We start from the raw sequence: 24,595 nt of genomic DNA on the forward strand, positions 1-24,595 counted from the left end.
CCCAGCTGTATTATTATAGGCATCGATTCGCGCCGACATACAATAAAACAATATAACGAATAACCAATTCCTCCATTTTAAATGTCCTTCGTCCTACCTGACTGACCACGCTTTGTCAAGCTCATGTATAGTGAATACTACCCGGTACTTATAACGGGTATGCTGGTGTTGTATAGGCGCTATTGAAACAGACCAAATCGTGACATACCTATTGATCCTAAAACCATACAGTCTTATATTACATTGGCTCTGCATGACTTCAGTTCTGAATTATTTTTTTTGAAAGGTGAATATTTGGCACACCCAGATTTAATGAAGCTATATGTGGATTTTGCAATTGAAACACACGGTCTCCACTGAAGCAGCAGTGTTTAAATACAAATTGTGAAAGGCTATTTATTCAACACGGAGAATTGACGGACGTTCAATACACATATCTACCAAACCTTTTAATGTTTTAGATGTATGTTTTGCATCTTGAGCTATAGTTTTGTTGTGATCCTAAGTGGAATTTAGGATGACTGATTCCGATGACCCTAGGAAATCTGTGAGTATATACTTGATCACTGGTACCAGGCGCTTCTTTATTATCGTACATGTTAGATTTGATGATAGTCTTTAAAACTGTGAAATGCTGTTGCACTTTCGGCCAAAGTATATACTTGATCACTGGTGCCAGGCGCTTCTTTATTACTGTACATGTTAGATTAGTTAAGTCTGTAAATCTGTAAAATGCTGTCGCACTCTCGACTAAGTTGGTCGCTTCTTAGCTGATTTGACTGTATTTGAAGGACTATATTTGTTAAGTGATACCATGACTGGTCAATTACTTGTTTGGATTAACTAGTACTTTAAAACAATGTTGAAAAGATATGGTCATAAAGAGGTTGTCATCCACCTTTTGGTACGCCGGATTCCGGACCATTTTTGCGGGTATTTCGGATGCCGATTTAATTTTCTAAAAGGAAAAGAAATCCCCTGATATGTTGGGAACTAGACGCGACCTTTAGATAACGGCCATTTCGTTTGCCTCCTCATCCTTTTGCTGTAGCTATAAAATGTGGTAGCCTTGTAGGATATAAAGGCTGGTCAGCTCTTAGAAACGACAAGGCCGGGCCTGACGTGCATACAAAACATCGAAGTGCAAAGGACTAGATATATGATAGGATGTGCCCAAACCTTCGGTCAGCTACCTTAATGTTTTCGTTTGCTTCGCTCGCTCGTCGTTTATAGAGTTTCAGAGTTTATTTTAAATACATAAGTCAGTACGCCCATGTGTACACAGGCAGCAAAACATAAATGTGATATTTCATAGTCAATGATTATTCAAATATCAAGTAAACTAAGTACAAATATCACCAATTATACCTTTATAATACAATACATACACCAATAAGCGTGGGGAGAGTATAACTAAAGTATGAATACATGTATATTAATTCGCAATTAAATAAGCATATATTTTCTTGAATTTTAAGCCGTAAAAACATTTCAACATGTCGACTCTTTGACCGTGATGATGATTTTGTTGTTGTTGATGATTTCAATATTAAACTGAATGTGTCATTGACATAAGTTTTAGATTAAATTTCACTTGGCCCCATTTAAGATTGTGCTGTTGTTTTCTGTTGGCTTTCCTTTTTCAAGCAACACTCACACAGGCTTGCCTTCCATGTATGATGTCAAGATGGCATTTAACATTGCCCCTATGAAAACATGTTGACTATTGAGTAAAACAGTTAAAAACTTGTCACACCATAAACTGAATACGAATGTTAACAACTATAGCAATACAATCTTCATTGTCTTAAAGTTGATGTGTGCTCCTTGACATGCGTTTGGATTTGCAAGCAAAGCTCCTGTTTGTTTGTTGTTGTTTTAAGACTAAAATCTCAGTTGTACACTAGATATATTTATACGCCATTACTTTCACGGTCAACCAATTAGTACGACAAAGTGAAACGTCGATAAATATGGAATTCAAAAGTCAAATATTTTGACTTATACTGTCATCCCATCGGTTCAAAAATAGTTCGGCCATAATAACTCATTAGATTATATACATTTTTATAAGGATATACAAGGAATTGGCCATGTTATGAGACGGCACCAATTGATTCTAAACAAACATCATTGCGAATTTAAGTCAATATCGAAGAATTCGCCTGGGTACCTGGGAGTTTGTTGACAATTGATTTTTATATAGATTTAAGACAAGACATATTGAAGGATATAAAAAAAGGTTGCCGGATTATAGATTAATGTTTTGCTATAATTGAGTTGGTGAACATGCAAAATGTAATAAAACATTATGTTCTGTTATATTATGTAATGTTAATAAAGTATTGTACTTTCTTTTGGAGAGACAAAAAAGTACATTTAACTCAGTCTTATTTCCAAACAGATAGAGGGTCTTATTTCCAAACAGATAGTGGGGATGAAACCAAAACGCTTCAAATAACCACGAAATGCAGGAAATTGCTTCTGTACCCAAATTTCCTCCCCGGACACTATTAGAAGGGCTTGGTTTTAACTACTATAAAATGAAAATGTCCATTCTAAGCATTTTTGTTGTTGTCTTATTTGCGTAAACGTATTTATCTTCCATATATATGAATTTCTTTTTTGTATATTCTGAAAGTGCTTTTTGTGTATGTGTGTTTCACCCCAAAACCCGAACATCTTTCATAGTTCCCGATTTTTAACAAAAACAGTAGGGGGGCCGTGGTTATAATTGACTGGTGCATTAACGTAACTGTTTTAAAGTTATTGATATTTCTGCATCAAAACAAACGAAGTTCGTAGAACGGGTTTAAAGATGAAATTCTATAAACTTACTGTTTGAAGTACATGTATAAAGCTGCACTCCAATGATAAATTGCTTGGACAACTTTTTTCATCTGTTGTTTTCGAATTGAGCCAATGTTTGCGTAAATGTCTGGAAACCAGTGACACAAAACCGCTGACAAAAGAGCAGATCGCAGTTTTTCATATTTACGTTCCGAAATTGATGTTTTATAGCTAAAAGCATTACTAACGCTGAATTTTTCGGCAGTTTTCTTAATAATTGAGATCTGTTCTATTGTAAGTTATTCTATATGACTGAATTGAAGGTATTGCTACCTCAATTGGCTGATTCTGAGACAAAAACTGAGAAGAAAACAGTCAATCTGTGAGAGTGCAGCTTTAAGTTAACGAACCTTTGGTGAGGTTGGCTAGCCTGAACAATGTGTTAAGTAAAGCAAACGTTTCATTAAAGCTGCACTCTCACAGATTTACCATTTTTATAACTTTTTTATTTTTTGTCTTGGAAAGGGCAAATTTTTGCGTAGATATCTGTAAAGCAATGATAAAAGATTGCTGACAAAAACTCAGATCGTAGATTTTCATATTTCCGTTCGAAAATAAATGTTTACGGTTTAAAAAAAATGCATAAAACAGCATTTTTGAACTTGAATATAAAAATCTGCGATCTATTTTTTGACAGCAGTTTTATGTAACTGGTTTCCATGGATTATCGCAAAAAATTGGCTCGTTCCAAGACAAAAAAAAAGTTGTAAAAATGGTAAATCTGTGAGAGTGCAGCTTTAATTAAGGCTTTCAAGTAAAAAAAAACAACAAACGTTTTACCTAAAGCAAATCATGTATTTCTTCCTTGAAAGAGAACAATTCATCTGAATAAAATCGTTTCATCTTTTGAGGAGAATAACACATGTACTTTTAAGAACAAACGTTCTGCGCTAGCTGTTTTAAATAAATACAGTTCATGATCACAAAACCGGTATTATTCTACCTAAAATAATACTGTGTCTTAGAAACAATAATAAACTATACAGTTCCTTATCTTGCTCATATTTTTGAACGGAATATCATGTTATTATTCATTTTTCTTGACCAAACGCACAGGGTAATACATGTACTATCAATAAGGGCCATATTTTGTCACAGAAATATCCACTGCCAATGATAAGAACGAGAAACTATGAGTAGCTTATGTCAATAAATGCCCCTTTCTGTTCTTATAAAATATTAACACGCACATAAATGTTTTATTTAAGCCCGTCTGATTTTTGAAAAATAATGCTATGTCACACCTGTTTTTTTTGTTGTTTTTTTGTTGTTGTTTTTTTTTTTTGGGGGGGGGGGGGGGGTAAATACATGAATTTTAATGGATTTTGGTTGATTTTGAGTATTGGACGTAGCTTCTTCAATTTTTGTTGAATTGATTACATTTTTTTTCACTGACAATACATGGATAATGCACTTTATTATATAAAAAAAAAGGTTTTTGAATCACACATTTGTGAGGGTGGGGGGAGTGTTGGGGATAATTTTGGACTTTGTAAATTTCAGCTAGTCTGATTTTTTTTTAAAGTTTTGTGCTTGGGTCACTTATACGCAAACTATCAAAGCTTTCACTTTCAAACCTTGGAATCCATGTTCACTATCAAATGTAATAAATGAAATAAATAAATCGTATAAGGTTAAAATTAGACGAGCGTTCAGCACCCGCAGACAGTGTTCTTGTTTATTATTGGATGTCCTTTGGTTACATGAATGTTGATATCGAAAACTCGGGCAAAACATTTTTCCTTCTAAAAGTATATAATAACAATAAAGCTATACTCGGGTAACTGGTTTGCTCTACATATAAAAGGCGACATCATCTGCATTTGCAATGTCAAATTCTGTCGCATCGTAAATAATACGCTTACATTTTTGCCTTCCCTTTGAAGCTTTTTAAGGCATGCTTTCAGATCGGTTTACCAAAAACATAGCAGTATGAGTATGACATCGCTAGATTAAGGACCATGGGATCGAATGAAAAATCTTTAAAATATCTAGGCGCTGAAAAAGATGTATAATGAATTAAAGCTCATATTAATATCTGAGTATCTTCTTATATTATTATTAACATATTAAGTGACGATGTATTGACCTTAGCTGTTTATTTTTAAACATTCTGTTTAATGTTCTTGATTTCAACATACTTAGTGTTCAATCTCATATTTCCACCAAAAGGACGACCGGACGAATCGTGATTTAATCGTTTAGAAAGCTTCCGACGGAAATGACTTATCTAACTGGTTTTATTTTGTAGATTGTGCAGTGGAGTTTGCGCATATAAGGAACACCAGACAGTCTGCGTTTGTAATTATAATTTCAGATGTATAATGTATGCCTATCTTGAAATTACCGTTTGCAAAGGTGTCTGAATCAGACCAGTGTACAAATCCGCAGACTTTAAACATTGCCGTTGGCGTTTTAAAATATGATATCAGAGTATGTCTTGATAACTTACTTCAAAGGTCATTGTATCTTTAACTGCAATGAGTGTTAGCGATAGCACAATAATCAATAGCGGATTCGGCAAGGGCGCACCCGCCCCCCCCCCCCAAAAAAAAAGGATAAAAGAAAGTAATAATCATGATAATAAATAAACTAAAATAAAGAAAAGGAAAATAATAATTGTCCTTTTGTATATGTCGGGGAAAAGAAGTAATAATATACGCTCGAAATGCGCAATTTCGGACTAGAAAGTGTTGAACTTGTCTTTGGGGAAGACCCCGAACACCCTGCCATCATTTTAAACGATTTCCAGTTCGGTTCTGATGGAGGGTTGAATGTTGGAAGGTTGTACCCCGCATCTAACGTCAATTTCTGGATCCGCCCCTGATAATCATCTCTTCTTAACGGCCCAACTCATGGTTGAAAAACATTGTATAGGCTGTCATAGATTCTGGCCCGCTTATCTTGTATATAATACCACTGTTATTATGATGAACGTTAAAAGTATGGGGTAAGCGTCAAACCGACCGTGTGAACTTGTCTTTGATACTGGCTTTTATCTTGTTTACTGGTGCGTCCAATAGTGTTCATACGATCCAAAAATATCTAAACTGGAAGAGTTTCATTTTCTTCTGCGTTTATTCTATATTATATTTATTCTAAAACATGTAGTACATAAAATATCGTAGGGAGTCATAGTCACTGATCTAATGCAATATTTAATGAAAATAGTATATGCACATTCCTAAAATGGTACTAAAGGTTATTTTACATGAAAACTTTCCCAGCTAACTGCTCCATGCATACATGGTTCAACCATAAGTGACTGAACTTTATCACGTTTACGATGACTTAAAGATTATTTTTAGATCTTTATTAGGTACTTATCAAAAATATATTATAATTTCATCTATAATGAAATGTGAATTATAGAAACGCTTTAATTGCACTGACGATGAAAGGAAAAGATTCAAATCGATAACTGAGGAATATATAGCAATCATCTTTACAATTAAAGATACTTGTCTATTTATGAACGCTGGTAGTCCGTGATATGATAAAAATCAGGACTTTTGCTAAATGCACCTATAGGTTGATCGTGATTTACCGCACCAGCAACCAAGTCTTATAATTGGGAAGAGTATTTGCTGGGTAGGGTGTTCCAGAATTTAACTAAAATGTATCAAATGAATTTACGCATGTCTTTCAAAAAAACTTCATATTTTTTTATCTTAACTCTCATTACCTCCAACCACACATTCTATACAATTTGAATGTCAATTATATATTATAATTGGTTTATCTGAATGAGTGCGAAAATGTTCCACTTCTTAACCGAAGTCCTCTCTCCATTGCGAATATCGAAAACAGTTGTATTGTACTGAATCTTAAAGAGACTCGCTTGGTTTTTGAAAATGGTTTTATTTCGCATGACGAAAAAAAGTGTGGCAAATCATTAGCAGTGTTAAAACTAAAATACCACTAGCTGGAACCCATCAGCAAATGTTGATTTTTGCTCAACTATCGTCTTTGAAAACAATACTTTTCATTAGCGTTAATAACGGGTTTGTTGTTGCGTGATTGGTTGATTGATATTGTCACGTGATGTTATCTATGTATAGTAAAAATGTCTAAATATCCATTCCAGGTGGCCTAAAGGTAAAGGCGTGGCGCCTTTTTTTCTATTTTTATGACTTCACCGGCGTGGGTTCGCACCCCACTAAACCCAACCTTTTTATACTATGATTGTATTTTATTTCTGCATTATCGATATCATAGGGTAAAATAATGATAAAATAAGTGTTTTCTGATGCAATGCCGGATAAACTAATTTATGGGCTAAAACCATGAGCGAGTGCCTTTAACAAGACCTTTATAAAAAGCTTGCTCGTTAATAGTCAGTATTGGTTTGAAGAATCAAGTTCATGATTATAAGCGGAACCATTTATACGCGGAACGGGATTCTGTTTCTTAACCGGAGTGCTTTTAAATTAGCTTAAAGGGTGTGGTTTAAATCGGAATACTTACCTGTGTAAACGTTCAACAGTTCATCTGATATTCTAATTTCCAAAGGACGTCCATGCTTGTAACCGATTTCTCATAGAGGCGAACAACAATATATAGCATTGTCGTCGGTCGTTCCATACGAAGATCAAGTAGTCAAAGGTAATTTACAAAATTCAGCAATGTATTCGTATACAATTCATATTATCTAAACCAATAGACTTTTGGAAAATTTTAATCAAATAAGCTTATGTATTATCGACTGTGGCATGAAAACGTTCTATGGCATCGCAAACATCAATAGTGGAACCATAGGCATGTGTATGTGTACTTGACTCAAGAAAAAACAATACCTTACGGCATAATGAGGTTTGTGCTACACAAATAAAAACGTTATTCAAATATCTTGAAGGGAATAAAAAAGGATTATATTGCTATGTTTTAAATAGCATGAGGTTTTACGTATGGTAATCATTCAGTTATTGCAGAAAAAAATAGCATAGGTGTATCTTTATGAGATCTCGAGTGCGACAAAAATCTAACATCCATAAACATTTTATATTAAGTCGGTTCCTAAATTGACACTTGAAATCCTTTTTTAACATATCTGTTGTTTAGAGGTATTGCCATAATCCTCATTTCGTGGGCGATGGCATAGTCTGCAAAACAATTCATCATTTCCGTAACGTAAAAATGAAAAAGATATTACATACAAATGAAAGTTGGTTCACGTTTGCAAAGTGAGCAAGTCTCATTTACTCATGCAGCTTATGCCCATTGGTGGTCGGAGAAAAAATGGACGAGCATTAGAATCCGCTTGATGTGTCATCGTTTACAATTGGCCCCGAGTATTTGTCCTAACAAGCCAGATGTACAGGTTCCACCGTTTACAATTGGCCCCAAATATTTGTCCTAGCAAGCTAGATGTACAGGTTCCACCATTTACAATTGGCCCCGAATATTTGTCCTAGCAAGCTAGCTGTACATTTGTCCTAGCAAGCTAGCTGTACACTCGTCCTAGCAAGCTAGCTGTACATTTGTCCTAGCAAGCTAGATGTTCAGGTGCCACCGTTTTCTCTTGGCCCTGACTATTTGTCCTAGCAAGCTAGCTGTACAGGTGCCACCGTTCACTCTCGGCCCTGACCATTTGTCCTAGCAAGCTAGCTGTACAGGTGCCACCGTTCACTCTCGGCCCTGACCATTTGTCCTAGCAAGCTAGATGTACAGGTGCCACCGTTCACTCTCGGCCCTGACTATTTGTCCTAGCAAGCTAGCTGTACAGGTGCCACCGTTCACTCTCGGCCCTGACCATTTGTCCTAGCAAGCTAGCTGTACAGGTGCCACCGTTCACTCTCGGCCCTGACCATTTGTCCTAGCAAGCTAGATGTACAGGTGCCACCGTTCACTCTCGGCCCTGACTATTTGTCCTAGCAAGCTAGCTGTACAGGTGCCACCGTTCACTCTCGGTCCTGACCATTTGTCCTAGCAAGCTAGCTGTACAGGTGCCACCGTTCACTCTCGGCCCTGACTATTTGTCATAGCAAGCTAGCTGTACAGGTGCCACCGTTCACTCTCGGCCCTGACTATTTGTCCTAGCAAACTAGCTGTACAGGTGCCACCGTTCACTCTCGGCCCTTACTATTTGTCCTAGCAAACTAGCTGTACAGGTGCCACCGTTCACTATCGGCCCTGACCATTTGTCCTAGCAAGCTAGCTGTACAGGTGCCACCGTTCACTCTCGGCCCTGACCATTTGTCCTAGCAAGCTAGCTGTACAGGTGCCACCGTTCACTCTCGGCCCTGACTATTTGTCCTAGCAAGCTAGCTGTACAGGTGCCACCGTTCACTCTCGGCCCTGACTATTTGTCCTAGCAAGCTAGCTGTACAGGTGCCACCGTTCACTATCGGCCCTGACTATTAGTCCTAGCAAGCTAGCTGTACAGGTGCCACCGTTCACTCTCGGCGTTTACTCTCGGCCCTGACTATTTGTCCTAGCAAGCTAGCTGTACAGGTGCCACCGTTCACTCTCGGCCCTTACTATTTGTCCTAGCAAGCTAGCTGTACAGGTGCCACCGTTCACTCTCGGCCCTGACTATTTGTCCTAGCAAGCTAGCTGTACAGGTGCCACCGTTCACTCTCGGCCCTGACTATTTGTCCTAGCAAGCTAGCTGTACAGGTGCCACCGTTCACTCTCGGCCTTGACTATTTGTCCTAGCAAGCTAGCTGTTCAGGTGCCACCGTTCACTCTCGGCCCTTACTATTTGTCCTAGCAAGCTAGCTGTTCAGGTGCCACCGTTCACTCTCGGCCCTGACTATTTGTCATAGCAAGCTAGCTGTACAGGTGCCACCGTTCACTCTCGGCCCTGACTATTTGTCCTAGCAAGCTAGCTGTACAGGTGCCACCGTTCACTCTCGGCCCTGACTATTTGTCCTAGCAAGCTAGCTGTACAGGTGCCACCGTTCACTCTCGGCCCTGACTATTTGTCCTAGCAAGCTAGCTGTACAGGTGCCACCGTTTACTCTCGGCTCTGACTATTTCTCCTAGCAAGCTAGCTGTACAGGTGCCACCGTTCACTCTCGGCCCTGACTATTTGTCCTAGCAAGCTAGCTGTACAGGTGCCACCGTTCACTATCGGCCCTGACTATTTGTCCTAGCAAGCTAGCTGTACAGGTGCCACCGTTCACTCTCGGCGTTTACTCTCGGCCCTGACTATTTGTCCTAGCAAGCTAGCTGTACAGGTGCCACCGTTCACTCTCGGCCCTGACTATTTGTCCTAGCAAGCTAGCTGTACAGGTGCCACCGTTCACTCTCGGCCCTGACTATTTGTCCTAGCAAGCTAGCTGTACAGGTGCCACCGTTCACTCTCGGCCCTTACTATTTGTCGTAGCAAGCTAGCTGTACAGGTGCCACCGTTCACTCTCGGCGTTTACTCTCGGCCCTGACTATTTGTCCTAGCAAGCTAGCTGTACAGGTGCCACCGTTCACTCTCGCCCCTGACTATTTGTTCTAGCAAGCTAGCTGTACAGGTGCCACCGTTCACTCTCGGCCCTGACTATTTGTCCTAGCAAGCTAGCTGTACAGGTGCCACCGTTCACTCTCGGCCCTGACTATTTGTCCTAGCAAGCTAGCTGTACAGGTGCCACCGTTCACTCTCGGCCCTGACTATTTGTCCTAGCAAGCTAGCTGTTCAGGTGCCACCGTTCACTCTCGGCCCTTACTATTGTCCTAGCAAGCTAGCTGTACAGGTGCCACCGTTCACTCTCGGCCCTTACCATTTGTCCTAGCAAGCTAGCTGTACAGGTGCCACCGTTCACTCTCGGCCCTGACTATTTGTCCTAGCAAGCTAGCTGTTCAGGTGCCACCGTTCACTCTCGGCCCTGACTATTTGTCCTAGCAAGCTAGCTGTACAGGTGCCACCGTTCACTCTCGGCCCTGACTATTTGTCCTAGCAAGCTAGCTGTACAGGTGCCACCGTTCACTCTCGGCCCTTACCATTTGTCCTAGCAAGCTAGCTGTACAGGTGCCACCGTTCACTCTCGGCCCTGACTATTTGTCCTAGCAAGCTAGCTGTACAGGTGCCACCGTTCAATCTCGGCCCTGACTATTTGTCCTAGCAAGCTAGCTGTACAGGTGCCACCGTTCACTATCGGCCCTGACTATTTGTCCTAGCAAGCTAGTTGTACAGGTGCCACCGTTCACTCTCGGCCCTTACTATTTGTCCTAGCAAGCTAGCTGTACAGGTGCCACCGTTCACTCTCGGCCCTGACTATTTGTCCTAGCAAGCTAGCTGTACAGGTGCCACCGTTTACTCTCGGCCCTGACTATTTGTCCTAGCAAGCTAGCTGTACAGGTGCCACCGTTCACTCTCGGCCCTGACTATTTGTCCTAGCAAGCTAGCTGTACAGGTGCCACCGTTCACTCTCGGCCCTGACTATTTGTCCTAGCAAGCTAGCTGTACAGGTGCCACCGTTCACTCTCGGCCCTTACTATTTGTCCTAGCAAGCTAGCTGTACAGGTGCCACCGTTCACTCTCGGCCCTGACTATTTGTCCTAGCAAGCTAGCTGTACAGGTGCCACCGTTCACTCTCGGCCCTGACTATTTGTCCTAGCAAGCAAGCTGTACACTCGTCCTAGCAAGCTAGCTGTACATGTGCCACCGTTCACTCTCGGCGTTTACTCTCGGCCCTGACTATTTGTCCTAGCAAGCTAGCTGTACAGGTGCCACCGTTCAATCTCGGCCCTGACTATTTGTCCTAGCAAGCTAGCTGTACAGGTGCCACCGTTCACTATCGGCCCTGACTATTTGTCCTAGCAAGCTAGTTGTACAGGTGCCACCGTTCACTCTCGGCCCTTACTATTTGTCCTAGCAAGCTAGCTGTACAGGTGCCACCGTTCACTCTCGGCCCTGACTATTTGTCCTAGCAAGCTAGCTGTACAGGTGCCACCGTTTACTCTCGGCCCTGACCATTTGTCCTAGCAAGCTAGCTGTACAGGTGCCACCGTTCACTATCGGCCCTGACTATTTGTCCTAGCAAGCTAGTTGTACAGGTGCCACCGTTCACTCTCGGCCCTTACTATTTGTCCTAGCAAGCTAGCTGTACAGGTGCCACCGTTCACTCTCGGCCCTGACTATTTGTCCTAGCAAGCTAGCTGTACAGGTGCCACCGTTTACTCTCGGCCCTGACCATTTGTCCTAGCAAGCTAGCTGTACAGGTGCCACCGTTCACTCTCGGCCCTTACTATTTGTCCTAGCAAGCTAGCTGTACAGGTGCCACCGTTCACTCTCGGCCCTGACTATTTGTCCTAGCAAGCTAGCTGTACAGGTGCCACCGTTCAATCTCGGCCCTGACTATTTGTCCTAGCAAGCTAGCTGTACAGGTGCCACCGTTCACTATCGGCCCTGACTATTTGTCCTAGCAAGCTAGCTGTACAGGTGCCACCGTTCACTCTCGGCCCTGACTATTTGTCCTAGCAAGCTAGCTGTACAGGTGCCACCGTTCACTCTCGGCCCTGACTATTTGTCCTAGCAAGCTAGCTGTACAGGTGCCACCGTTCACTCTCGGCCCTGACTATTTGTCCTAGCAAGCTAGCTGTACAGGTGCCACCGTTCACTCTCGGCCCTTACTATTTGTCCTAGCAAGCTAGCTGTACAGGTGCCACCGTTCACTCTCGGCGTTTACTCTCGGCCCTGACTATTTGTCCTAGCAAGCTAGCTGTACACTCGTCCTAGCAAGCTAGCTGTACATTTGTCCTAGCAAGTTAGCTGTACAGGTGCCACCGTTTTCTCTTGGCCCTGACTATTTGTCCTAGCAAGGTAGCTGTACAGGTGTCACCGTTCACTCTCGGCCCTGACTATTTGTCCTAGCAAGCTAGCTGTACAGGTGCCACCGTTCACTCTCGGCCCTGACCATTTGTCCTAGCAAGCTAGCTGTACAGGTGCCACCGTTCACTCTCGGCCCTGACCATTTGTCCTAGCAAGCTAGCTGTACAGGTGCCACCGTTCACTCTCGGCCCTGACTATTTGTCCTAGCAAGCTAGCTGTACAGGTGCCACCGTTCACTCTCGGCCCTGACCATTTGTCCTAGCAAGCTAGCTGTACAGGTACCACCGTTTACTCTCGGCCCTGACTATTTGTCCTAGCAAGCTAGCTGTACAGGTGCCACCGTTCACTCTCGGCCCTGACTATTTGTCCTAGCAAGCAAGCTGTACAGATACCCGATACCCTAGCTTACAACTGCCCTTGAATATTTTTCCTAGCCATCTAGCTGTACAGATACTAGCTTACAATTGGCCTTGAATATTTGTCCTAGTAAGCTAGCTGTACAGATACCCTTGCTAGCAATTGGCCTTGAATACTAAGTATTCGTCCTAGCAAGCTAGCTGTACAGATACGATAGCTTACAATTGACCTTGAATATTCGTTTTAGCAATCTAGCTGTACATATACGATAGCTTACAATTGACCTTGAATATTCGTTTTAGCAAGCTAGCTGTACAGATACGATAGCTTACAATTGACCTTGAATATTCGTTTTAGCAAGCTAGCTGTACAGATACCCAAGCTTAAGCTTCATTTGGCCTTGAATATTTGCCTTAGCAAGCTTGCTGTAAAGATACCCAAGCTTAAACTGGCCTTGAATAATTGTCTTAGCAAGCTTGCTGTAAAGATACCCAAGCTTCAATTGGCCTTGAATATTTGCCTTAGCAAGCTAGCTGTAAAGATACCCAAGCTTAAACTGGCCTTGAATAATTGTCTTAGCAAGCTTGCTGTAAAGATACCCAAGTTTCAATTGGCCTTGAATATTTGCCTTAGTAAGGTAGCTGTACATATAATATTGGAACTTTAAAGTACACAAGATCTGCAAGCATTTGATGCGACCAAAGTCAGACTTTATTGATTTGAAAATATTCTACGCATAATGAAAATTGTTAGATAAATTGGAAGATGCATTATTCAGAAGTGGTAAACAAAAGGCTAGTACATTGACTCATAAATGCATTGTTAAGTGGTGTGGAGGACGTGTTGTTTAAGTAAGTTGAACTGTTTATCTGAACGTCGAAAGTCCTAGTCAATGGTAACATATGTTTTACCATCAGATAAATTATAACAAGTCAGGTATACCACTATTCAGTAATATAGTTCCACATTTCAATAGTTTCTCGACATCAAATCCCACTTACATAAATCTGATTAATATTAATCTTAATGTATCCACTTTAATTGACATTTGGAGTGCATATTATATATATTTCTCAATTTACTATGGAATGCATGTATAGCTATTGAGCTGTCGCTAACCTGTACATATTGTCACAGTTAAAATCGGGTAAATGGAAAGAAATATATGCATATGGTTGAAATTATATCTACTTTGAATGATAATGCTTTTAGGGTACACTGCCACATTTGGCAGTCAAAGTGAAGTAGACATGTCTAATGTTAAACTCAATTGTAAAGTTGTACTTAATGCTTGAGCGATTTTAAAGTAACACACATAACACAAAGGGTCACCGCGAGGTCGTCGACCTTTGTCCCCAGCTTTAAGGTCAAGGCCACACTTGTTTGCAATAAATGCGTGCATATCTAAACTTAGAAACCCGAGATGTATGGTTTTAAAATGTATCCCATTGACCCGTTAGTGGACTTGGTTCATTTCTTTTATTTAACCTGCAAATTACTTTCCTGGGGTTCTTTTTTGTTTTGATTATAAATAAACTATTTTCAGTAAAAAACTAAAAATCATCAGCAACATGAGTCAAAATGTTAAATTGCGAGGTTTGAACCGATTTTGTCAAAAAATGCTCATTGATTTAAAAAGACGAACAAATCTGTGAAAATGGTGCTTTTTACAAGTTTTTATTGTGCAAAATGTGTTACGGTGTGTGCTGTAACAGGTGTTTCACAAATGTGAAAAAGGGTTTATGAATTTGGAAGTCTAAAATTGCATGGAACGTTTGTGTATTCCTTTTTAAAACAAAACACTTACATCTAGACGTTGTCGTTAGACAAGGAGCTGTGAGTGTAACTGGCACCTGTTGAACGTATTTGGCGTCATAGTTTTACACTTGTTAGGATTTATTCCCGAAGACTACACGCACAATAATTATTGATTTCAGCATCGGACATTTCGAGACAGTCAAAACAGTAATGCCGGCCTGCCACTAAACGAGGGCTACCAGTACTATCCGCGCTACTACCCCTCTTGGTCCTGGGGTGGAAGTGAACAAACGTACAACATGGCCGCCAATACTGGTATAGAAGGCGGCCGTTTTTACCAGGTGTCGGAGGACGGGAAACGATACGAGTACCCTGGTATGGCTGCGTACGACAATGTCGGCGCTTTTGGTGGACGCCCATCAAAAGGAGGCAGCTACAAGCTGAAACCACGTACGTATAGAGTTGTATCGTCTCTTATAACAGACATTTCAGTCGTAGAAGTATTGCACATTGATAGACTGCCGTCTGCAAGCCGAAAGTCTTAAGAGAACCACATTTCTGAAACGCGACGCATGCCTGACACGGCAAGATTAACATTTAACTATGTATAAAGCAACAACCACCTGCAGTGTGTGTATACCACGTGTATACGTCATAAATGCTACGACGGAAGGTAAAATGAAAACTTAACAAAGATCACTTTACTATGTATTCACCTTTTTAAAGCGCAGTCTGTGGTCTTACATAGCCACGTCTTCGGTCTTTTATTTGAGTTTGAATGTTTCTTAAAGCACTTCGACAAACATTTCACGAAACCGCCGCATGATGTCAAAACCACAGGCGACAATTGCGTTGACATGACCCACCCTATGGCCACACCACTCTCCTTAAAAAATCAGTCATTTTTTTTAAGACCAAAATTAATTGAAACATGATCATCTATCACAAAACCCTAAATATCAACCAAAAAAATCCAAGAATAAAAGTCCCACAAAAATACTTATATTCTAATAAGAAGAAAAAGAGTATAAGCATCTTTCATGGCCGAGAGTGTAAGATAGGTTCATTCCGACCCGAGCGTAGGGTGTCTTGCGGAAACGAGGTTTACCGAGTTTCCGCAAAACACCCTGCGCGAGGGTCGGAATGAACCTATCTTACACGAGCGGCTATGGTAGATGCTTTTTCTCCCACCTCAGTTAAACAAAATTAAGTAAAAATGTATTTTTTGCTGGAACTCTTCTGTGCTTAGTGAAAATAATTGCGTATGGATATGCGATAGCACGTGGTTGTCATGGATATGCGCGCAGTGATCCAGTTAATGTTAATAGTCAAATCGGTATTTTTATATAGTTCTAAAGAGAATGAAGCATTATTTCTTGAATGGTGCGTGAAAAACTGTTTTATGGTGACATTTGAAGCGAATTGAAGAAATAATTAATTAGCGTTCTAAATATTACCATAAGAAAAGATTTTCTTGATGCTACTGACGACAGTCTTCAACAAGGGAGGTAATTACAATGTGGTGACCATTAAAAAGGAGTTCCATACGGGCATTTCATCTTCGCCCGTGGGCAAAATAAGAATATCTAGCACGGTTTAATTATTAATGGCGCAATTTATCACTTGGTATACACACTGAATTAGCTAATTACATACTTACCAAGGTCCACCTGATCTTAATAGATATGATTTGCTAGCCTACGACATAAAATTAACTACAACCATTCATTATGCTATACCGTCCATGTAACTATACTATCTTTTACCCGCCTATCCGTTAATGTCCATTATGACATTTCAGCCTCAGATATGTCTGATGGGACAACAAGTTTCGGGAGCCCTGCGGGTCGGCGGCGGTGCTGCGTCGTGATGTCCATCGTCGGATTGTTCCTACTAGTCGCCGCCGGTGTAGCCATCGGAATCTACTTTGGCGGTAGGTCACTTTACACTTTCATTCTCGGTGTTTTTGTTTTGATTGAATAGGGCGTCCATGAAAACAAGTTCTAAACCCTGTACCGTAACCATAGGCAAACGTAAACCGAGGCAGTCTACGGGGATCCGACGGATGGTACTCCAGAACAAAATTCGGGTGTATTTCCTGCGTTTTCTGAATTTTTTTAATGCATTTAAAAGCATGAAGCAGATATGTGCATACTGAACTGTACTTATATTTTATGTTAGGCCTTTTTTTAATAAATTGGTTTACGGATCCGCCGCACAATTATTTCGAAAACTCCAAAAAAAAAATTGGGGGGCAAATATTCAAGAGCAATTCATGATTTGGTTGGTTTTATATGAGAGCACCTCCTCCTTGTAGGTAATGTTATATGTTTTAAAACAGAAAATGGTGTGCCCAAACGCTTTCTAAACCTATCGAAATGGGATTTACTTTAAGAAAAAAACTTGTTTGTTTTATCTATTGTATATACTGAATGGGAAGTGTGGGGCTTCTGTAAAGCTGAACTTTAGAAAAGATTCATAGAAGATAACTCAAAATACATTTTGGTATAAAAAAAGTAATTTTAGTTTCTAGAGTCCTTTGTTATTGGTACCTATATTCATAATTTAAGACGGGAGTATTTGAAATATTTATTGGTCATGGAAAAAATGGCTTGTTAAGCAAGTCTTATTACAATGAGCAAGACTATTAAAAGTGTCGTTTTGTTGGTGTCAATCAAGCAAGCAACAAACTATTAGTTAATCTACATCAATATTAGAAGTTATGTGAGCGAAGAGCGTTATGTACTATGCCCGATGATTGAAGGCATTATGTGCTGTGTCCGATGGTTGTGCAGGTTATGTACTGTGTCCGATGGTTTTGTGCGTTATGTACTGTGTCCGATAGTTGTGAGCGCGTTATATACTGTGTCCGATAGTTGTGCGCTTTTTGTACTATGTCCGATGGTTGTGCGCGTTTTGTACTTTGTTCGATGGTTGTGTGCGTTATGTACTGTGTCCGATATTTATGAGCGCGTTATGTACTGTGTCCGATAGCTGTGAGCGCGATATGTACTGTGTCCGATAGTTGTTAGCGAGTTATGTACTGTGTCTGATGGTTGTGTGCGGTATGTACTGTGTCCGATAGTTGTGAGCGCGTTTTGTACTTTGTTCGATGGTTGTGTGCGTTATGTACTGTGCCCGACAGTTGTGCGCGTTTTGTACTGTGTCCGATAGTTGTGCGCGATATGTACTCTGTGTCTGATAGTTGTGAGCGCGTTATGTACTGTGTCCGATAGTTGTGCGCGTTATGTTCTGTGTCCGATAGTTGTGCGCGTTATGTACTTTGTTCGATGGTAGGGCGCGTTTTGTTCTGTGTCCGATGGTTGTGTGCGTTATGTACTGTGTCCGATGTTTGTGCGCGTTATGTACTGTGTCAGATGTTTGTGCGCGTTTTGTACTGTGTCCGATAGTTGTGCGCGTTTTGTTCTGTGTCCGATGTTTGTGCGCGTTTTGTACTTTGTTCGATTGTTGTGTGCGTTTTGTACTGTGTCCGATGTTTGTGCGCGTTTTGTACTGTCTCCGATAGTTGTGCAAGTTTTGTACTTTGTTCGATGGTTGGGTGCGTTATGTATTGTGTCCGATGGTTGTGTGCGTTATGTACTGTGTCCGATAGTTATGCGCGTTATGTACTGTGTCCGATGGTTGTGTGCGTTATGTACTGTGTCCGATGGTTGTGTGCGTTATGTACTGTGTCCGATGGTTGTGCAGGTTATGTACTGTGTCCGATGGTTGTGTGCGTTATGTACTGTGTCCGATGGTTGTGTGCGTTATGTACTGTGTCCGATGGTTGTGTGCGTTATGTACTGTGTCCGATAGTTATGCGCGTTATGTACTGTGTCCGATGGTTGTGCGCGTTATGTACTGTGTCCGATGGTTGTGCGCGTTATGTACTGTGTCCGATGGTTGTGTGCGTTATGTACTGTGTCCGATGGTTGTGCAGGTTATGTACTGTGTCCGATAGTTGTGCAAGTTTTGTACTGTGTCCGATAGTTATGCGCGTTATGTACTGTGTCCGATAGTTATGCGCGTTATGTACTGTGTCCGATGGTTGTGTGCGTTATGTACTGTGTCCGATGGTTGTGTGCGTTATGTACTGTGTCCGATGGTTGTGCGCGTTATGTACTGTGTCCGTCATGTACTGTATTGGATGGTTATGCGCGTTATGTACTGTATTGGATGGTTATGCGCGTTATGTACTGTGTCCGATGGTTGTGCGCGTTTTGTACTGTGTCCGTCATGTACTGTATTGGATGGTTGTGCGTGTTTTGAAATGTGCGTCTTTGATTCAATCATAATGTCGTATGAATAGCAAAAAAACATACGGATTTCTGATCATTAAACAAACCAAAATCAAAAAGTTGTAAAGTTTTTCTTTAGAAATCGATTCATTCCAGGAAAGAAGTGAGAATGCGATAGATTAGCTGTACCTATAAATAGAAAGCCTCAAATTTAACCTTTACCACTGGAATTTGATATATTGTGTCATACAGTATCAAATTTACGAACATGGTTGAATGGTGTCTATTCGTCTTTGAGCTAGCTTTTGACTTACATGTACACACACTAGTATAAGTTCAATGGGCCGAATAGGGTAAAAACAAGAATGCTATACTGACATTAGATGTATTGAGAATGTTTTCATTTTTAAAACCACAATATTCTTTTACGCAGTTTATAAATTATAACAAAGTTCTTTGCCATGATCGTTTTTGATAAAAACTAAATCGGAAATTTCTTCTGAATATTTATAATAATTGCATGGTATTAAAGAGTGTAGTACATCGAACCACAAGAGCAGGGTGCGTTGTTATGCCACACCCTTATGATCACGCCCCCTCCTCCACCCCCACCCCCCCCCCCCCAAAAAAAAGAGAATAAAAATAAATAAATATTCCCGGGTTTATTTAAAATTGGGGGTTACTTGTAATAACAAACTTTTTTTTATAATATAATTCTATAATCTTTGAAAGATTATAAGATAATAGTATAAAGATATTATTCTTTGGGAGTCGATTGTGCGATTATGTGCGTCTTATATGTAAAGATATACATGTATATAGGTTCATATCAAAATAAGTCTCAACACTGAATTATCTTGAACTGAAATGTTCTGCAACTAGCCTCCACAAAAATAATTGTGTCAATGATAGAAATAGGTCAATATAATGTTATGGTGTGTTTTTTCAAGTGTTATTTTAGTTCATAGTATTGTGATTATAAAATGTAGGCTATTTTCGATCCATCATTTTTAGTACTATGATTGTAGTACTATGAACACATAAAAATGAAATGCAAATTATTGAAGTGAAATAATTTATTTTTCTGTTTCCATGGCAACAGTGGTAGATAAACCTGGGAACGAACAGCAGACGTCCACGATGTCGCCAGTCGCAGGTACGTCCCAGAACTGACCTCATTAAAAAATCCATTTGGGGCTATTTTATATAATTTATTGACATTTAATTTGTATGGCCAAATTTAATATCAACCATAACTTCGCATAAGATATATTTACCATTTATTCTTAATGTCTATCCCCCAGTATGGTAATACTTTTGCAATATTCATAGGATTTCTTGAGAATGATTGTCATGAAATAGTGTTAATTACTGCTATTTATCAAACAGTCCTTTCTACAATGAAGCAATGTAAAGAATGATGCCAAATATTCATGTTAGAGCATTTTGACAACATTGAAAGGATATTTAAATAAAACATAAACTTAAAGCAATGAAATGACAACTCCATGTCAAGGATTCCCATCCCCCTCACTGTTTCAGCGAAGAGCATTCAGTTGACGATGGCCGTGGAGGGCACATACAGCTCAGCCCTTGATGATCCAGCCTCACCCGAGTATCAGGCGAAAGAGCAGGCAGTCATTAAAGAGGTACATTCAGTTTAACTTATTTTACACAATTGTGACAATGGTAATTAAGTGCTAATTAAGTCCCTATTCTAACAACCCTTATTGGCATGACAATGCATGAGAATGTTGTGACTCATCTGTTCTGGGTGTAACAACAGCTCCTACAAGACAAAGCCAACTTGTCTGAAAGCTTAATTGTCTGTGTAACACATATGAATGCATATATCGTCTAGTTTATTCTATTCTATGCCGTCCGAAAAGTGCACACAACCTTTTAATTTGTCCGACCGTACACTTCTACTTCTACTTCGTTAACTGCCTTAAGGGCATAAGAGCATCGCAGAGTATTAATGTTAGTTTACATAATATTGAACAAGTTAAACCCAATGTTTGTTCCAATGTTATAATTCATTTTGCTAATGATTTGTGTGGGATCTGTGATTTGTGGGGAATCCACAGGTTAATGTTTTTCAACGAAATAGTTCCAATGATATGTATTTAAGGTTGACGAGGCCATGGCAGACACACAGATGGCCAACAGCTACATTGGCTTTCGGGTGGATGGGTTCAGGTACAGAGGATACTTCAATTGTTTGTTGCATGCATTGCAGGTTGTATTTGTTAATTAATAACGTAAGTAAAACTATAAGTGCCTTCGTATCTGAGATTGAATCCATGACCTCCAAACTGCATGCTGTCGGGCCCCGTTTCCATAAGATATCTTTATCAAAAACCTTTATTGCACTGCTTAAGAGGGTTCAGGACACCTGTAAAGTTCAATAAAATATCTTAATCATAAACCTTTATTCCACTGCTAAAGACTGCTTGGGGAGACCTGTAAAGTTACGGGCAGATTCTGTATTATAAAATTAATAATGTTCTTACGATATATTTTTACTGAAACGCAGTTTACGCCCAAAACAGGTTTACACCTGGTCCTTGTCTGTCCTTGTCGATATCTTTTATATGGCATATGATTCATTTAGAACAATAAAATGTATGTAAAATAGATTCCCACAAACAACATTGCTCACAAGTATGTACAAATCGGCTAGACAGAATTGATAAAAAGGTTAGACAAACATTAAATGCCCACTTTGTTTTTTCAGCAATGGCAGTATTATTGTCCATGGCCAGGCTGAATTCCAGGCAGCCACCTACAGGAACATTGACGGAAGTGTACGTCACAATACACCAATACTTTTATATATCAATATCAAACAATATCAAACAATATAAATATAATTAAGGTTTCAAATTGAAAAAAAATCTTGTCTGTTTGAATTTCTTTCATTTACTGTTGTGATGGGGGCAATATTTCGTAACTACGATGACCCTTGCAAAAGTTATGTTGATACTGACAACACTGTACACTTTTGAATTGACTTTGGTGGTTGCTGTGATTATTATTGTAGTAATTAAGCTGACTATGATAGTCACATATTGCTAAAACTGATATTGCTGCTGCTGCTGTTGATGATTATTACATCTACTATTGGCGATACTTGATTGGATGGCTGGTTATAATGATGAATTCATAATGATTATATAAAGGGAGATATATGATGTTTTTTTTATTGAAACACCATGGGTTTACGCCTGGTAATTTACGATCTTTAGCCCTACATCACAGTCTTTATACATATAAATATATATATATATATCGGTCTATGTATAGAATTATTTTTTTTCTTATTTTTTTCTTGGACCAGCACACCTTCCCTTTTTGAGGAACACATTTACATATACATTGTATAGTGATCATAAAAAAGATGCTGAATGTGCGTATAATTAATTGTCTTTTCAACAGACAATGACGATAACCAAGGATAATATGAAGAGTCAGTTGATGGCGTCTCTAGAGAGGAAGCCTACCACTGGCATCGTCATTGACACCATCCAGACGGCTGACGTCGTTACACGTAAGTATAAAGCAAATTCGTCAAGGTCAAATGTGACTACAGCTGTTACTGTAATCATTGTTAACTTTTAAATCTTTAATGCTCTGGAACTTCAGTGGATACAGTTTTGATCTGCAGTATTTCTAACAAGATTTGAAACAACTGTGTCAGCTGTACTTGCCAGTTTTATTGCCATATATGAAGAAATCATGGAATATTTCCCTTTTAAAAGTTAACAATTTTGTTAAACACTTTGTTAACTTTAATAAGCGGAATTATTGGCCATTAACATGTACGGTAAAATTGAAAGTTTAGTTCTAAATCAAATCCAAAGCTCCAATCAGCAAAATCCATAGTGCAGTTATTGAATGTATCTTTCTTTGGAAGGCGTATAGAACATAGAACTGCTAATATATTTGTATGTTTACCAATGAAGTGGCGAAAGATGTCATGTGAATCAAAATTTACCTTATTATTAAATGTACCATTTTTCAGAAAATGATACTGTTTGAGCCATTGCAAAATAAGGAAGTGTTATTTTGGGCTTTATAATCTTCTTTGAAACTAAAGTACCTTCCTTGGTCTTTGTAAATATGCTTCTTAAACAATTTGGCATATTTTATAAGCATACTACTCTAAATTTTCATTTAAAATATGAAGAACAGTTTATTAACAGCAGTTAAGCCAGTCATAAAGGTGAAATTAAGTTAAACAATTAAGTTTCATAACTCTTAAATTAGTCTTACATGAATAATTGCCCATCACTTTATCAATTGATAACTCATTTAATCAAAATTCTTGTAATATTCCAGTAATTCTGTTACCATGCTGTAGAAATGAACTATTATAAGACTTGTATATATGCATCGCTAGCCCATATCATCTAAACATCTGAAGGCATGATAGTAACATTATTAGACTTATAGCCCTTTAACCCAACTGAAGGCCTTTATGAGGACCTGTTAGTAACAGCATCAGACTCATACCTCTTTAACCCAACTGAAGGCCTTTATGAGGACCTGTTAGTAACAGCATCAGACTCATACCTCTTTAACACAACTGAAGGCCTTTATGAGGACCTGTTAGTAACAGCATCAGACTCATACCTCTTTAACACAACTGAAGGCCTTTATGAGGACCTGTTGGTAACTGCATTAGACTTATAGCCCTTTAACCCAACTGAAGGCCTTAGTAACAGCATCAGACTCATACCTCTTTAACCCAACTGAATGCCTTTATGAGGACCTGTTAGTAACAGCATCAGACTCATACCTCTTTAACACAACTGAGGGCCTTTATGAGGACCTGTTAGTAACTGCATTAGACTTATAGCCCTTTAACACAACTGAAGGCCTTTATGAGGACCTGTTAGTAACTGCATTAGACTTATAGCCCTTTAACACAACTGAAGGCCTTTATGAGGACATGTTGGTAACTGCATTAGACTTATAGCCCTTTAACACAACTGAATGCCTTTATGAGGACCTGTTAGTAACTGCATTAGACTTATAGCCCTTTAACACAACTGAAGGCCTTTATGAGGACATGTTGGTAACTGCATTAGACTTATAGCCCTTTAACACAACTGAAGGCCTTTATGAGGACCTGTTAGTAACTGCATTAGACTTATAGCCCTTTAACACAACTGAATGCCTTTATGATGACCTGTTAGTAACTGCATTAGACTTATAGCCCTTTAACCCAACTGAAGGCCTTTATGAGGACATGTTGGTAACTGCATTAGACTTATAGCCCTTTAACACAACTGAAGGCTTTTATGAGGACCTGTTAGTAACTGCATTAGACTTATAGCCCTTTAACCCAACTGAATGCCTTTATGAGGACCTGTTAGTAACTGCATTAGACTTATAGCCCTTTAACCCAACTGAATGCCTTTATGAGGACCTGTTAGTAACTGCATTAGACTTATAGCCCTTTAACACAACTGAATGCCTTTATGAGGACCTGTTAGTAACTGCATTAGACTTATAGCCCTTTAACACAACTGAATGCCTTTATGAGGACCTGTTAGTAACTGCATTAGACTTATAGCCCTTTAACACAACTGAATGCCTTTATGAGGACCTGTTAGTAACT

At 39.6% G+C, this 24,595-nt stretch overlaps 1 protein-coding gene across 3 annotated transcripts in view; it reads left to right on the forward strand.

The window, feature by feature from the left end:
* The first annotated feature begins 357 nt into the window (after positions 1–357).
* LOC128211071 (uncharacterized) overlaps positions 358–24,595 on the forward strand; it is a 220,030-nt gene continuing 195,792 nt past the window's right edge. For 2 of the 3 annotated variants that reach the window (XM_052915478.1, XM_052915479.1), the window contains exons 1-8: positions 360–547; positions 14,911–15,181; positions 16,533–16,664; positions 20,072–20,125; positions 20,512–20,618; positions 21,101–21,168; positions 21,707–21,776; positions 22,408–22,519. In XM_052915478.1, coding sequence (XP_052771438.1) covers positions 518–547; positions 14,911–15,181; positions 16,533–16,664; positions 20,072–20,125; positions 20,512–20,618; positions 21,101–21,168; positions 21,707–21,776; positions 22,408–22,519 — 844 coding nt within the window. In that variant the 5' untranslated portion in view covers positions 360–517. Of the gene's footprint in view, positions 548–14,910; positions 15,182–16,532; positions 16,665–20,071; positions 20,126–20,511; positions 20,619–21,100; positions 21,169–21,706; positions 21,777–22,407; positions 22,520–24,595 lie in introns of all 3 variants that reach the window. The other variant, XM_052915480.1, reaches the window with a different exon arrangement.

This window comes from Mya arenaria, chromosome 12 (genome assembly GCF_026914265.1).
Source record: "Mya arenaria isolate MELC-2E11 chromosome 12, ASM2691426v1".
NCBI lineage: Eukaryota > Metazoa > Mollusca > Bivalvia > Myida > Myidae > Mya > Mya arenaria.